Source organism: Grampus griseus (assembly GCF_964374135.1).
Source record: "Grampus griseus genome assembly, chromosome: 1".
Lineage (NCBI taxonomy): Eukaryota > Metazoa > Chordata > Mammalia > Artiodactyla > Delphinidae > Grampus > Grampus griseus.
In genome coordinates, this window is record NC_139017.1 from 31,796,548 (window position 1) to 31,813,940 (window position 17,393).

At 35.6% G+C, this 17,393-nt stretch overlaps 1 protein-coding gene across 4 annotated transcripts in view; it reads left to right on the forward strand.

Moving 5' to 3' along the window:
• Positions 1–17,393, forward strand: part of TDRD5 (tudor domain containing 5) — a gene marked incomplete at both ends in the record, with an annotated part of 89,624 nt that overhangs the window by 26,064 nt on the left and 46,167 nt on the right. For all 4 annotated transcript variants that reach the window (XM_082652975.1, XM_082652976.1, XM_082652977.1 and 1 more), the window contains 2 exons: positions 2,303–2,386; positions 5,414–5,470. In XM_082652975.1, the coding sequence (XP_082509101.1) occupies positions 2,303–2,386; positions 5,414–5,470 (141 nt within the window). The remainder of the gene's footprint in view (positions 1–2,302; positions 2,387–5,413; positions 5,471–17,393) is intronic.

The window sequence follows — 17,393 nt, forward strand, 5'->3', positions numbered from 1 at the left end:
AGAAATAGTAAAAAACAGAAAGTTTAGAAGGAATAAATTAATAGTGATTATGTCTATGTGATAGGATTTTAGGTAATTTGTATTTTTCTTTATATCTTTGTGTTTTTTCTAATGTATATTTTTTACATTTACTTATCAGCTCTAAATATAACTCCATGATCTTTCATTCTACTTTTTATAATTTTAAAAATATCCTGAATTTTATTATTTGCTTTCCTGTTAAATTTTATTCACCTGTTTGTTTTTTTAACATCTTTATTGGAGTATAATTGCTTTACAATGGTGTGTTAGTTTCTGCTTTATAACAAAGTGAATCAGCTATACATATACATATATCCCCGTATCTCCTCCGTCTTGTGTCTCCCTCCCACCCTTTCATTCTACTTTAGGTTTCCACTCTGTGGCTCTTCACTGGACCTTGGTGTCTGGATATGTTCCATGATACTCTCTACTCCTAACCTCCTGTGCTTCCAGCTTATCTTTTCAGTTATTCCCATGCATCATCTTTTTACCATATTGGGGCCTCTCTATGCCATTGGCTTCTCTCTACTAAAATCCTCTGACCCCTGCTATCTTAACTCAGGCCTCACCTATTTTTACTGCCTACCTGTTGAGTTTAGATAATCATCCATTTTTTTCCTCAACTTTATTTTTCCACTTTCTCAGCTGTCTGAGCTCCCTTTCCTTTCCTGCTATTCTCAGGAGTGGGCCTTGCTTCTGAACTCACAGAGAGAATACTGAAGCTATCAGATAGTAACTCTCTCCACCTGCTGACCCCACATTTACAGAGCCTTTCTAGATCCCTACTGGTCCTTCTTCATTTCTACTACAACAGCAGAGCTCTCCTTCCTGTCTCCTTAAGGCGAGACATTCCACCGGTGCCCTGGCTCACTCATATTCCTGGCTCCCAGGGACCTTCCACCATCCCATCTCTAACCTGCATTAAATAGTGTGTTTAATAAACATTGAATACTTTTATAAACAGAAGAAAATTAGTGACAAAAATCTTTACTGGGTAAAAGTATGGGATTTGGGGGCTTCCCTGGTGGCGCTGTGGTTAAGAATCCACCTGCCAGTGCAGGGGACGTGGGTTCGAGTACTGGTCCGGGAAGATCCCACATGCCGCGGGGCAGCTAAGCCCGTGCACCACAACTACTGAGCCTGCGTTCTAGAGCCTGCGAGCCACAACTGCTGAAGCCCGCATGCCTAGAGCCTGTGCTCTGCAACAAGAGAAGCCAGCACATAAGCCCGTGCGCTGCAATGAAGAGTAGCCCCCACTCACCACAGGTAGAGAGAGCCCGTGTGCAGTAGTGAAGACCCAATGCAGTCAAAAATAAATAAATAAAAGCATAAAAAAAAAAGAGTATGGGATTTTGTAATTGAAGACTCAATCTAATTGTTATAGAGAATGTTAATTATCCTGGAAATTTTCAGTGTTTAGTTTTATAAAGAGTCCAACTACATAAAAAAGGACGAGGGAATTCCCTGGTGGTCCAGTGGTTAGGACTCCCCGCTTTCACTGCTGAGGGCCCAGAATCGATCCCTGGTCAGGGAACTAAGATCTCACAAGCTGCGTGGCCAAAAAAAACCCAAACAAACAAAAAACCCTCAAACCTTTCTACATTAAAAAGTCTATATGTTAAAAAAAAAGAGAGAATGAAATAATGCCATTTGCAGCAACATGGATGGACCTAGAGATTGTCATACTGAGTGAAGTAAGTCAGACAGAAAAGGACAAGTATCATATGATATTGCTTGTATGTGGAATCTAAAAAAATGGTACAAGTGAACTTATTTACAAAACAGAAATAGAGTCACAGATGTAGAAAACAGTCTTATGGTTACCAGGGGAGAAGTGGGGAAGGGATAATTGGGAGATTGGGATGGACATATACACACTACTCTATATAAAATGGATAACAAATAAGGGCCTACTGTATAGCACAGGGAACTCTACTCAGTACTCTGTAATGGCCTATATGGGCAAAGACTCTAAAAAAGAATGGATATATGTATATGTATAACTGACTCACTTTGCTGTACAGCAGAAAATAACACAACATTGTAAGTCAATTATAGCCCAATAAAAATTTAAAAAACTATATTAAAAAAAAGAGTCCATCAACTCTAAATGTATTTTATAGGGTATGAAATGTTACAGTGCCTCTTAGGAACACTATTCTTCCATTTGATTGACGTACGTTTCCTTTGATAGATGTTTCCTTTAATACTGTTCAGATTTATCTTTGACTATTTTTTTTTTTGACTGTAACTTGAAAATTTTTTCCCCTTTTTTTCATAGTTGGAGAATACCTTCAAATCAGTTATTGCACAAACTGGACCTGGAGGGACTATCAATCCAGAGCTAAAACATAAGATAAAACTTGTAAGTGTTTGCTGTTTCTGGGAAATGGATGAGAATAATTGATTATACATTTGGGTATCATTTGTGGTTAATTTTAATTTGCCTACAAATATTTTAGTTTTATATTTATTCCTATCTTTTCAAATATATTACAAATGGAGTGGCTAATCTTTTAAGATTAGAAAAAAATAAATTTCATACTCCTAAACATTTTTAATGTTCTCAAAATTAGTTAGAAAATGTAAGTTCCTCCAAAAATTCTCTTTTCTTCCCCTCACCCCAATAAATCATTGTTAAAAGTTACAGATCTTTCCAATACCAGTTTTATATGTATGTATGTCAAGTATTATTCTAAACAGTGCATGGTATCCCATTGTGTTGGTATACCGTATTTCACTTATGAGATCCGTTATTAACATTTGGGTTATTTCTAGCCTTGGCTATTAAAAAATGCTGCAGTTAATGTCCTTGAACATTTATCTAGAAGTAGAGTTGCCAAAGGTATTGAATATTTTTGTTTTGATAAATATTACTAAATTGCCCTCTAAAAGGTTTGAGCAAATTTACACTCCCACTGACAGTAAAATGTCACTATCCAATCATGTTGTTTTAACTTATACCTCTTGATTTTTACACTGAGCATCTTTTCATATGCTTAATAGCCATTTACATTTCTTATGTGAATTGCATGTTCATGTCCTTGGCCTAATTCATTGTTTCTCCTCATTAATTTGTGAAAGCTCTTTGGCTGTTTTGTGTTGGGCCAAAGGGTATGTATGCTTAAAATTTTGGTGGGAGCTGTTAATTCTGATTTGAATGGTCGAGAGTATCGTTACAACTCTTACTGCCTTATTTTATTCTGTTTCAGCTGTTGTGGTTTTACTGGGAGAAATGCAAAAACCTTGGTGCATTCAGACCCTGTTTTTTTGTTTGGACATTTGACTAAAGTGTCCAACAATTATTTACTTATTAACAATTATTTATTTATTTAAGGATGTTCAATATGACTTTTTTTATGGTAACAAAAAACTAGACAACACTTAAGCATTCATTGAAAAAAGAATTGCTTACATTATCCACCCAAACTAGGGAGTATCATGTGGTTCATAAGAAGGTTTAGGTGTATCTCGATTAATTTACATGGAAGTATCTTCTTGGTATATTGTTGGACTTTAAAAACAGGTTTTATAGAATAGCACGTTTAGTATTGTCCTTTCATGTAAAAACTGTAATGTGAGTATGTATGTGCATAAAAAGGTTTCTGAAAGGATGTTTTCTGAAATGCAGCAACAACTGTCTCTGGGTCATAGGATTTTGGAATAAGTTTTACTTTATATTTTTCTGAAGCTTGAATTAGAATTTTTAATAAGATACAATATCTGGAAAGGTCTAGGAAAACACAAAGCTTTTTGTACCTTATTGGGATAGAACAAGTCCACTTCTAGGAATTTATCCTAAAAATATTTGCACAAGTATGCAAAATGCAAGTATGAAGATAATTGTTGCAATATTTGTGATGATGAGAAATAGGAAATAGCCATAAATAATTAAATAAACAAATTTTATTATATTGACTATTTGAAGAAACTGTAGCTAGTGATACTGAAAGCCCAGCCTCTGTACTCCTGTGTCAAATTGAATCTCGGAGACATAGAGTTTTGGGTGAAGTAGAAAAGAATAGCTTTATTGCTTTGCCAGGCAAAGGGGGACACAGCAGGCTCGTGCCTTGAAAACTATGTGTCCCAACCCAGGGGAGTTTGGTGAGGAGTTTTATGGCAACAGTTCAAGGGTGGAGTTGCTGATAAGATTAGGGTGTGTGCAGGGACTGCATTCCTTTAATCTCGTCTCAGGTAATCTTGATGAGTTTTTCTGGTTCCTTTAGTCTGGCCTCAGGTGGTCTTCTCTGGTATGAAGAATGCTGACATCTTCCATTTGTTATGTTTTAATTCTATGAAGAGCTTAAAGACATTGTTATGTATATCCTTTGAGGCAGAACCAGGACCCTGTTCCAAGGCTGTACTGTTTTTTCTTGGCTGTTTCTCCCTTGACTCTGCATCCCTTCCCTTCCTGGATTAGCAGCTGTTCATATCTGCCCTTTGGAACTCATTAAGGTCATGGAGGCTGGAGTCTGTTCCCTACAAGCAGCGGGGGACATGGAAAGGCTTCTGTGCCCAGGAGCCCAACAGGGTCCTGCTCAGTTTCACTAGGAAACATGTTGATCTATATTTACTGATATGGAAAGAAGTCTGTGATATGATACTAAAAAGCTGGAGAAGTAATGACCTTATTTTCATATTCAGTAAAGGTATTTTTATGTGCATATGGACAACAATGGCTACTATCTTTGCTTAACTATGTTTTCCAGCATTTTCTATAGTGTGCATTGCATTTCTTTTCTGCCATTTAGAATGCTTGAAATTATGCCATAGAATATTTATTTTATGTGAGCTAAAGCTAATTATGTTAGCTGAGCTAAAGAACTGTCTAGGAATTTCTGGGGAGTTGTGGCATTGCAGTATTATGCAAGAATGATTTCTCAACTCTGGAAATGTTGGAATTCACTGCCTTTTTTGGTTGTTATAACTTTTTTTAAAACTGGAAACTGGGACTTCCCTGGTGGTCCAGTGGTTAAGACTTTGCGCTCCCAGTGCAGGGGGCTTAAGTTCAGTCCCTGGTCAGAGAACTAGATCCTGCATGCCACAACTAAAAGCCCACATGCCACAACTAAAAGATCCCACATGCCACATCTAAAGATCCCTCATGACTCAACAAAAAGATCCTGCATGCCACAACTAAAGATCCCTCATGCCGCATCGAAGATCCCGCATGCCACAACTAAGACCCGGTGCAGCCAAATAAATAAATATTAAAAAAAAAAACCTGGAAACTGATTTTTAAAACAATACTGTGACTTAAATTCATTCACTCAATAATAATGTTATTTTTGCCTTGTTACTTTTTAAATTTATACTTTCTTATTTTGATATTTTGTCACCCAGGATTCCAGTGGTGTCTATTTATATTGTATTTCAATTTTCTATTTATTAGGTTGTATCCAAGTTTCCAGAGGGTTTACTTATTTCTAAACTTCTTGGAGAGTTTGAGGTGAGTGTTTTCTTTTTCACCAGCCATGTTTTTTTATGGCTTGCTTATGATTGATAAAAATTTTGTTGCTATTCCTTGGATCCTCCAAGTCTATGCTCTAGAACTTAAACATCTTGCTTTGCATTTTGGTGGCCTCTTCTTTACTAAAAGAGTTAAGAATCTGATTCTTAATAAATACTTCATTATGCATAGGAAGAATATTTTTACCACTATTATTATATTATTAGAATAAAAGTTATTTTTCATGCCTGATAATACTAAGTGTCAGTGGGGATATGGAGAAACAGAATAACTCATACACTGCTTGTGGGACAAAACCCCTTTGGAGAGCATTTTGGCAATATCACTTTACTTGAGGATGTGCACCCCTGATGGTTCAGGAGTTCTATTAATACTTCTACAGATACACTTTAGAGAAACTCTTAAACATGTGCACATGCAGACATACATGTGACACGCACATTGCAGCATAGTAAAAAACTGGAAACAAATTAAATGGCTATCAGTAGGAGAATGGATAAATAAATTGAGATTGACACTTATACAATGGAGTAATATGTAGCAGATAAAATAAATGAACTAGATTTCATCCATGCAACATGAATCATTTTTGGAACAATTATGTTTTAGTGAAAAAAAATCACATTGCAGAATGATAATTCAGATACTGCCATCTACCCAATTTTTAAAAATGGTTAGGCGTGCCAGTCTCTATTTGGAATGCCTTTCTTATAGCAGTTCATTTGTTTTCACAACAGAGTGAGGCACAGAAAGGTAACTTGCCTAAGGGTCAGGTAGCCAATAATGGGTGGAGCCAGGATTTGAAACCCTGGCAGTCTGGCTTCACTATCCTAACTCTTAACTACTATGTCATGAACACTGTCACATATTTGTACATATGAACACGGATGTTGTGAGATACTACATAGCATACTGGTTAAGATACATCACCTCTATGTGCTATTTCATAGATGATATGTAAAGTCAGAATAATATTACCTACTTTATAGAGTTTTGTCAAGTTTAAATGGCTTAAAATAAAGTAATTAGAACAGTGCCTGCCACATAGTAATTGTTCGATAACTGTTAAAACTCATAGTAGAATAAAAAAAAGAAAACTTAGAAAAGATGCATATCATCCCTCAGTGATGGAGAAAACTTAATTTCACATTGTGAATTTAAATGAATCTTTTAGAGCCAAAAAGTTTATTTCAAATAGGCCCATGAGAGAAAGCTAAAACAAAGAGTCTTGATGTGTTTTGGATTAACAAGTCAAGTCACTTATCTAAAAATGAAATTACAGAATAAAGTGTAGGGACTTCCCTGGTGGCTCAGTGGTTAAGAATCTGCCTGCCAATTCAGGGGACATGGGTTTGAGCCCCGGGCCGGGAAGATCCCACATGCGTCGGAGCAACTAAGCCCACGCGCCACAGCTACTGAGCCTGTGCTCTAGAGCTCGCGAGCCACAACTACTGAGCCTGTGTGCCACAACTACTGAAGCCTCTGCGCCTAGAGCCCATGCAGTGCAACAAGAGAAGCCACCACAATGAGAAGGCCGCATACCGCAACGAAGAGTAGCCCCCACTCGCCACAACTAGAGAAAGCCCACACGTAGCAATGAAGACCCAACACGGCCAAAAATAAATAAAAAGAATAAAGTGTAAAATAGAGTAATAAAGTAATAGAATATGACTTAATTGTCACAAAATTTATGGGTAAAAATAAACTTCCTATGCTAGATTCACAACTCAAAGTGAATAGTTTTCTACAACTAACATTTTAGCAAAAGTAGCTTCCTGTAATAAAAATTCATGGAGTTAAGATTAAAAGTCAACAATCTTGGAGAAATTAAAATAAACCTTTTTTTTAAAATAGGATTTGTTTTTATATTGGAGTATAGTTGATTAACAATGTTGTGTTAGTTTCCAGTGTACAGCAATGTGATTCAGTTATACATATACATGTATCTGTTCTTTTTCAAATTCTTTTCCCATTTAGGTTTTTACAGAATATTGAGCAGAGTTCCTTGTGCTATACAGTAGGTCCTTGTTGGTTATCTGTTTTAAGTGTAGCAGTGTGTACATGTCAATCCCAAACTCCCAATCTATCCTTCCCCCACCCCACCTTCCCCCTTGCTAACCATAAGTTCATTCTCTAAGTCTGTGAATCAACAAAGCTTTTAATGTTACAGGGAAGCTCTTTGCCCTTCTTAGTAAAAAGATTTCGGCAGAAATTCAATGTTATTATTAGAAATATATAATAATTATAGATTTAATTTAACCTTTATTCTAACTTGTAGTAACACTTACTAACCCTTTATTTATCCAACATGTTATAAAAGCTACCTGTGTGATTTGTCCTCTTGAAATACCTGGGCACCCGCCTGCCATTCTTTCAAGATCCTTTGTTAAATTGCTAATTGAAGGGAAGATAGTGCAGTGGCAGCATAGTTTTTGGATCTTCCTGAAGTGCCACGTAACAACAGTCAGAGAAACTAGATAGCAAAACAAAAAATCCACAGACAATATTTATAACAAAATTGGGTAATATGTCTCCCATGAAGAATTGCTGGAGAGTAAGCAGCAGCAGCCACAAGAGCCTCATAATATGTCTGTGCCAGGAGAAAACAGGGAAGCAAGAGAGCCAATGTCTGATGGACCTAGGGACAAAAGAATTGCAAAATAGCCATCAGGTATTCACTAGAATGTACAGCAAGCCATTCTGAAAACAGCAGCTGAAACTGGATGATAATTTGACTTATCTAATAGCAGAGAATGTTTCATGGTAAGAGTTGAATAGGGCTGGAGCATCATAGCTCCTGTGAATTCTTGAAACTGACCAGCCAGAGCTCCCTTACAGACACTAATGAAAAATTGAGCAGGATACGGACAGTAGAAAAAGAGAAGTCTTAGATGTGGACGCGCAGGCTCAGCGGCCATGGCTCACGGGCCCAGCCGCTCTGCGGCATGTGGGATCCTCCCGGACCGAGGCACGACCCATTTCCCCTGCATTGGCAGGCGGACTCTCAACCACTGCGCCACCAGGGAAGCCCCCTACTGTATTTTTAAACAGTATATGAAAACAATGGAAGGAGGAGCTCTGTGAAGCAGAAAGCAATCCAGAATGATGTCCTGTAAGTCAGGAAAATGAATTTCACAATTCCGTGAATTTCAACAGAAGAGGATCAGGGTCAAATTGCATCATTGTCTTAAGAAAAAAAGAGAATAAGGAGCAGAATAACGTATCTACTGACAATAAAGGCATGTCAGAAAGACATGTCCCTAATAAAGATCAAAATTGAAACCTACTTTTTCAAAAAAATATATTAAGAAAGTGATACAAAACATGAAAGAACAACATAAATCTGAATTACACGAATTTGGAAATAAGGTGAACAGTACTCAGGGAAGAATTATAAATAAAAGGAAAAATCATTTCAGAAATGAAGATTAAACTTCAAAGATTACAAGAGCAAAAAATATAACAGCTAATTCCTTAAGAAAAACGGTAGGTAAAAACGAGGAGCATTTTGAAAGTCAAACTAAATGAGGGAGGCACTGGGGATCTAGGCGTAAAAGGCTGTGTCACTAAGGTTTTTGAAATCTAGTGAGAAACCCAGGCATGCCAACAAATTAAGGTAATATTATGTCTGAGTAGCCTATTTTGGAACAATTGTGAAGATAATTATTATAAGTTCTGGACAAAATATGCAAAATCACTCTCTGAAGGTACTAGAAATTGTCCAAAAGCAGGCAGAAACTGGAAAGGAGTCAGCACCTGGAGGAGGGAATGGCACCTTTTTGTTTGCCTGGATTTTGGCCTGATGGCAGGCCCCATACATTGTTTGGAATTGGAGATTGGATAGAAATCAGAAGTTTTACCGGCTTCTGATTTGGAGCTACATAAGCAGCTGAAAAATGAGGGGAGAAATCATAGGATGGAGAGAGCTACAGAGAGGGAGCATCAAATTCTGCACATAAATTCTGCTGAAATCTCTGACTGTTGAACTACACATGCCTGGGGCAGACTCAAAGCAGCCTAGTAAGGCTAAAAGAACTGAATCTATTTCAGCTGTTGCCCACCACAGGGAGTCAGAACTTAAGATTAGTCAAGTTAACTCCCAGCTAAAACTAAGCGAAAAGCAGTACTCTTAGAAGGCCTGTAAAAGATTCCACAGTCTCTACAGCTTACCTATTATGATGTCCAGGATACAAACCAAAATTACTGGATAGATTAAGAAACAAGAACCCACGTTTTTGTTGTGACCCTTGGTGAAGAGAAAATGTGACCCTTGGTGAAGAGAAAAATAATGGAAACGGATCCTGAGATGATGCAGATGTTGAAGTTAGCAAAAAGGTTTTAAAGAATTCTTAAAACCACATTAAAACCACATTAAAACCACAAAAAGAGTGTAAAGCAATATATGTTCACACTAATTGAACAGATAAGAAACCTCAGTGGAGAAAAAGAAATTATAAAGTCAAATGATTTTCTAGAGTTGAAAATAAAATATCTGAAGTAAATTCACTGCAGTGTCTTAAGAACAAATTGGAAATGGCAGAAGAAAACATCGGTGAACCCCAGAACAGATTGGTAGAAATGATCCAATCTGAAGAACAGAGAGAGAAAATAAATGAAAAAAAATTTTTTTAAAAGCAGAATCTGGGAGTTCCCTGGTGGTATAGTGGTTAGGATTCGGTGCTTTGAATGCCGTGGCCCAGGTTCAGTCCCTGGTTGGGGAACTGAGAGGTACTGTGAGCCATGTGGCGTGGCCAAAAAAAAAAAAAAAAAAAAAAACAGAGTCTGAGAGACCTGTGGGTTGATACCAAGTGGCCTGACATATGTGTAATTGTGATGAGAGAAAGATGGTAAGGAGAAAAAATGAAAAGAGAAAAAATTCTTGAGAAAATAATGGTTGAAAATTTTGTAAATTTTATGAAAGAGTTTACAGATTTAAGAAGCCCAGAAAAAAAAAAAAAAAAAAAAAAAAGAAGCCCAGAAAAGCCCACAAAATGAATACAAAGAAAATCTTACACAGGCACATTGTAGTCAAACTGCAGAAAACTCAAAGTAATTAGAAAATCATTCAACTAAAGAAAAATGACACATTGCCATAGAGGGGAACAATGTTAAATATGATGGCTGACCTCTCATTAGGAACAGTAAAGGCTAGAAGACAGTGGAATGACATCTTTAAAGTTTTCAAAAAAACTCCACTCTGCCCAATTTTTTATTTCCAGTAGTATAGTATCTTGGTAGTATCTTTCAAGAACTTTGAAGAATGAAGGTAAAGTAGAGGTATTTTCAGATAATCAAAAATGGGTAATTAATTGTAAGCAGCCCTGCATTATAGGAAATTCTAAAGAATATTCTTCCGGCTGAAGGAAATGATGCCAGATTGTATTTGAATCTATAGGAAGGATTGAAGAGCACAGGAAATGGTAAATGTGTGGGTATATATCAAAGACTTTTTAAAAAATCAATTAAGTATATGACTGTTTAAAACAAAAATTATAACACTGTATAATTGGGTTTGTAACATGTAGACGTAATATTTGTGAAAACCATAGCATAATGAGTGGAGGGGCAGTACATGGAACTATAGTTTGCAAGGTTCTTGTGTTTTATGTGAAGTAGTACAGTAAGACTGAAAAGTTAAGGATGTATAGAACAATAAATAATGTAGAGTTAGCTATAAAGCCAATAGATAAATTAAAATGGAATTGTATAAAAATACTCAGTAAAAAAAAAAAATAGTAAACTCAAAGGAAGACGGGGTTTACTGTTCAGCTGTTTTGCTTGAAGGACAACAAAGGAACAGAGTTTGAGAGAAACAAAATACAAATGGGATTAGCAGAAATTAAATAGCAAAAATGTTAGCTGTATAGGAGAAAATACTTGCAAACAATGTGAACAACAAGAGCTCAGTTTCCAAAATATACAAACAGCTCATATAGCTCATTATAAAAAAAAAAACAACCCAATCAAAAAATGGGCAGCAAACCTAAATAGACATTTCTCCAAAGAAGACATACAGAGGGCCAACAGACACATGAAAAGATGCTCAACATTGCTAATTATTAGAGAAATGCAAATGCAATAAGGGATCACCTCACACCAGTCAGAATGGCAGTCATCAAAAAGTCTACAAATAATAAATGTTGGAGAGGGTGTGGAGAAAAGGTAACACTTCTGCACTGTTGGTGGGAATGTAAATTGGTGCAGCCACTATTGAGAAACAGTATGGAGGTTCCTTAAAAAACGAAAAATGGAGCTACCATATGACCCAGCAATCCCACTCCTGGGCATATATCTGGAGAAAATCATAATTCAAAAAGATAGATGCACCCCAGTGTTCATTGTAGCACTGTTTACAATAGCCAAGACATGGAAGCAACCTAAGTGTCCATCAACAGATGAATAAAAAAGATGTGGTATGTATATACAATGGAATATTACTCAGCCATAAAAAAGAATGAAATAATGCCATTTGCAGTAACATGGATGGACCTGGAGGTTATCATACCAAGTGAAGTAAGTCAGAGAAGGACAAATATCGTATGATAACACTTATATGTGGAATCTAAAGAATGATACAAATGAACTTATTTACAAATCAGAAACAGACTCACAGACATAGATTATATAGGTTACCAAAGGGGAAAGGGAGGGAGGGATAAATTAGGGATTTGGGATTAACAGACACACACTAATATATATAAAATAGGTAAACAACAAGGACCTACTGTATAGCACAGGAAACTATATTCAATATCTTGTAATAACCTATAAGGAAAAGAAGCTGAAAAATATATGTGTATAAACAATCATTTTGCTGTACACCTGAAACTAACACAACATTGTAAACCAACTATACTTCAATTTAAAAAATGGTACCTGTAAGTCCAATTATATTAATAATTTCACAAATGTAGTGGAGTATATATTACAATTAATGAAGTTATGAGATGGAACTAAATGCTGTCCACATGAAATACATTGTTAGTAAAAAGATACAGATTGGTTGAAAGTAAAAGATGAAAAAGATATATCATACATAACAGTAAGCATAAAAGAATCGAAGTGACTAAAAAAAATCAGGTAAAGTCAGAATTCTAGGCAAAGTGTATCATCAGAGATAGAGGGACATTTCATAAGGATAAATGGTTAATTAGGAAGACACAACAGTCAAATGTGTATTCACCTAATAATGCTTTAAGATAAATGATCTAAAAGTTGACAGAATTAATTATGAGTTAACTCCACAATTATAGGGGTTTTCTCTTTCTGGCATTTAATAAAATAGTCAAAAAAAAAGAATAAGGACATAGAAAATCTGAACCACACTCTCTACCATCATGATCTGTTTGACTTTTATAGAACACTGTACCCAACAACTGCAGAATACACATTCTGTTCAGGTACACATGGAACATTCGCCAAGATGGACCATGTAGTTGGCCATGGAATAAGTCTCAACAAATTTCAAAATACTGAAATCTTACAGAGTATGTTCTTTAAGATGGAATTAAATTAAAAATCAATACAATGAATTACCTAAGAATTAACCCTCTAGATAATTTGGAAATTAAACAGTTCTCTACTAAATAACTTATTTTTAAAAATTGAAGTATAGTTGATTTACAATGTTGTGTTAGTGTCTGGTGTACAGCAAAGTCATTCAGTTATACATATATATGTGTACTTTTTCATACTCTTTTGCATTATGGTTTATTACAGGATATTGAATGTAGCTAAATAACTTATTAAAGACAGAATCACAAGGGAAATTTGAAAATACTTCCAATTGAAAATGAAAATATAACATGTCAAAAATTGTGAGATGCAGCTAAAACAGTGCTCAAAGAGAAATTTATAGCTCTAAAATGCCTAAATTAGAAGAAAAGAAAGGTATAAAATCATCATTGACCTGAAGGTCTACCTTAAGAAGTCTAGAAAAGGGAGGAGCGAAGTAAAGTCAAAATAGTAGGAGAAAAGAAATAAGAAAATCAAGAATAGACATTAATAAAATAGCAACAATTAACAAAGCCAAATATTGATTCTTTGTAAGATCACCAAAATTGATAAACCATTAACTAGTTAAATTAGAAAAAAAGAGAGGACACAAACACCAATATCAGGAAAGAGATTATATCATTATAAATTCTACAGATACTGAAAGGACAATAAGGAAATATTATGAACAACTGTACCTATCATTTGACAACTTAGATGGAATGGACAAATTCCTCAAAAGACACAAATTACCCAACTGAGGCAAGATGAAATAGAAAATCTTAATATCCCTGTAAGTATCAAGAAATGGATTTTTGTTATTTAAAAAAAACAAAAGAAAGAAAAACACCTCTCCACAAAAGAATGGAGAAGGAGAAAAAACTGCAGGCCCATATGGTTTTATTGGTGAATTCTGTCAAACTTTTAAGGAGGAAATTATATTAATCATACATTGTTTCTTTCATAAAATAGAATGAGTTGGGGAGTATTTTCTATGAATACATTATCCTGCTACCAAAACTTGACATAGACATTACAAAAAAACCCAATTAGATCATGTTTATCATAACATAGCATAAAAAATATTACAAAATAATAGTAAATTGGATCCAGCAATATGTGAACAAGAGGGTATTTTCCCCCAGCAATACAAGGTTGGAGTAACATTTCAAAAGGAATTAACATAATTCACCGTGTTAACAGAATAAGGAAGAAAACCATATGATCATTTTAGTAGATGCAGAAAAAGAATTACCAAAATTTAATACCCATTTGTAATCAAAACTCTCAGAAAAATAGGAATAGAATAGAACTTCCTCAACCTGGTAAAGGATAGCTATGAAAAACCTATGCTTGTCATACTTAATAGTAAGACACTGGACACTTTCCCCCTAAAATCAGGGCTACCATGTCCATTCGCATGGCTTTAATTCAGTGTTTTACTGGAAGTCCTAGACAGTGTAATAAAATAAGAAAAAAATAGGCACAAAAACTTGAAGTAGTGACACTGTCATTATTTGTAGAAAACATGATTGTCTACATAGAATGTACTAAGGAATCCATGAAAAGCTATTAGAACTAATAAGTGAATTTATTAAGGCCAAAGTTAAGAATATAAAAAAGTTGTATATTAATTATATAGATTAATAATAAAAATAATATATAGATGAATATAAAAATCTTATATTTCCATATGGAGGCAGCAAACAATTGGAAAATGAAATTTTTAAAATTCTATTTACAATAGTGTGAAATTACTTGAAAATAAGTCTAACAAAGAAACATAAGACATCTGTACTGAAAAATACTAACATTGCTGAGAGAAATTAAAGAAGACTAAATGGAGAGCTGTAACACTCATGGGTAAGAAGCTTAGTATTGTTATTAATCTATAGATTCAGTATTGTCTCCATCATAATTCTTGTAGGCTATTTGTAAATACTGGCAAATCCATAAGTTTGTCATATATGAGAGTACATAAGGAGTTCAGTTCTTATGCACTCAAGTGATTTTTGATGGAGATGCCAAAGGAATTCAGTGGGGACAGGAAAATCTTTTCAACAAATGATGCTGGAACAACTACTTATGTGGGAAAAAAAAAGAATCTCAACCCCAACCTCACACCATGTACAAAAATTAGAGATATATCATAGGCATAAATGGGAAAAATTCAAAATTAAAGCTTCTAGAAGAAAACTTTATTTACGATCTGGGGATATTTAAGAGTTTCTTAGAACATAGAAAGCAATAATCATTTAAAAGAAAATTGATAATGAGACTTTATCAAAATTTTACTATTTAGGAGACTCCATTTAAAAATTAAAGGGCAGACCACAGACTGGGAAGAAATATATACAATCATACATTTGAAAAAGGACTCATATCCAGAATACATAGAGAACCTTCTATATCTCCATTACAGAAAGCCAAACAGCTCCGTTAAAGAAAGATTTGAACAGACACTTCACAAATGTAGATGTATGAGTGATTAATAAACACAAATGCTAGTAAACTCATACGTTTTTGGTTCAAGTATAAAATGGTACTACTTTGGAAAATGTTCTGACAGTTTGTTATAAAATAAATGTATATTTACTCTTTGATCCAGAATTATACTCTTTGATCCAGAATTATTTATTCAAGAGAAATCAAAGCCTCTGTTCCCCCAAAAGACTTGTACAGTAATATTTGTAACAGCTTTATGCTTAATAGCCACAACTGGAGACAACTCTATTATTTATTAGTACGAAAATGAATAAAGAAATTGTGGTATAGTCTTCTTTTTTTTTTTTTTTGGCGGTACGCAGGCCTCTCACTGTTGTGGCCTCTCCCGTTGCGGAGCACAGGCTCCGGACGCACAGGCCCAGCGGCCATGGCTCACGGGCCTAGCCGCTCTGCGGCATGTGGGATCTTCCCGGACCAGGGCACGAACCCGTGTCCCCTGCATCGGCAGGCGGACTCTCAACCACTGCGCCACCAGGGAAGCCCTGTGGTATATTCTTACAATGAAGTACTATTCAGCATTAAGAATAAATCAACTACTGATAGATGAACCAACATGGATGAATTTGAGAAACGCTTGCTGCTGAACAGAAGAGTACACAGTGTAGGATACCTTCTATTTGAGTTGCTAGGATAGCCAAAGCTAATTTATGGTGGAAAAAGAGAGTTGGTTTTATCTGGGAAAGAAAGAACTTGCTGAGTGATGAAAATGTTTTATATCTTAAATGTGAGTTTGCGGCACACAGTGTGCATTTATCAAAGCTAATTGAATGATAAACTTAAGTTTTATACATTTCAGTGTATGTAAATTTTATGTTTAAAAACTAACAGATATTGAACTCAGTTAATTATGTGCATACTGACATATTTTGGGGTAAAGGGTACTGATGTCTGCAGCTCGTGTTGAAATGCATAAAAAAGGTAAGATGGTTTGGTAGGTAGATGGCTATATAGATGATAAAGGAAATATAGCAGAATACTAATAATTATATAACCTAGGTGGCGGATGTTCACTGTCCAAGTCTTTCACCTTTTCCTGTGTTTAAAAATTTTCATAAGAAAATACTAGGAAAAAATGAACAGGAAAGATTGAAGCGAAAGTAACAGGCATTGAAAACAGGCAGAGAAGAGCCAACGTATGAAATAAAACCAATGATGGAACAGAACAAATGTTGAAAACTATAATTTGAGTGAACTTTACTGAAATGGAAGACTTGAAATTATATATTGAGAGAACACACTGCATACCTGAGAATATCAACCCAGAATGACAAACACCAAATTATTGGACTTAAAGAAAAAAATAATCCTTTGAACAAATGAACCAGTGACTTAAAGAAAAAAATAATCCTTTGAACAAATGAACAAGTGACCTATAAAGGAGACAAAATTAGGTTATAGAACATTTTCAGTGTTTTTTTTTTTTGCGGTACGCGGGCCTCTCACTGTTATGGCCTCTCCCGTTGCGGAGCACAGGCTCCGGATGCGCAGACTCAGCGGCCATGGCTCACGGGCCCAGCCGCTCCGCGGCATGCGGGATCCTCCCGGACCGGGGCACGAACCCATGCCCCCCGCATCGGTAGGCAGACTCTCAACCACTGCACCAGCAGGGAAGCCCCCTTCAGTGTTCTTCTAAACATTCTCATGTTTAGAAGAAAAGGGATTTGAAAAAATAACATATTTTAAACACTCAAGGAAAAAAAATGTGAGCCAAGGATTTTATGGCTAGCAAAATTGACTTTCAGCTATACAGAACTAGACAAGCTATTGCCGCCATGCAAGAATTGAAGAACCATTGTTCCCATGAGACCTCAAGGGGTCTACTGAAGAATGAACTTCAGGTAACCAAAATCACTTGAGGGACAGCAACAAAAGAACTGAACATGAGCACCACTTATAAAACTAA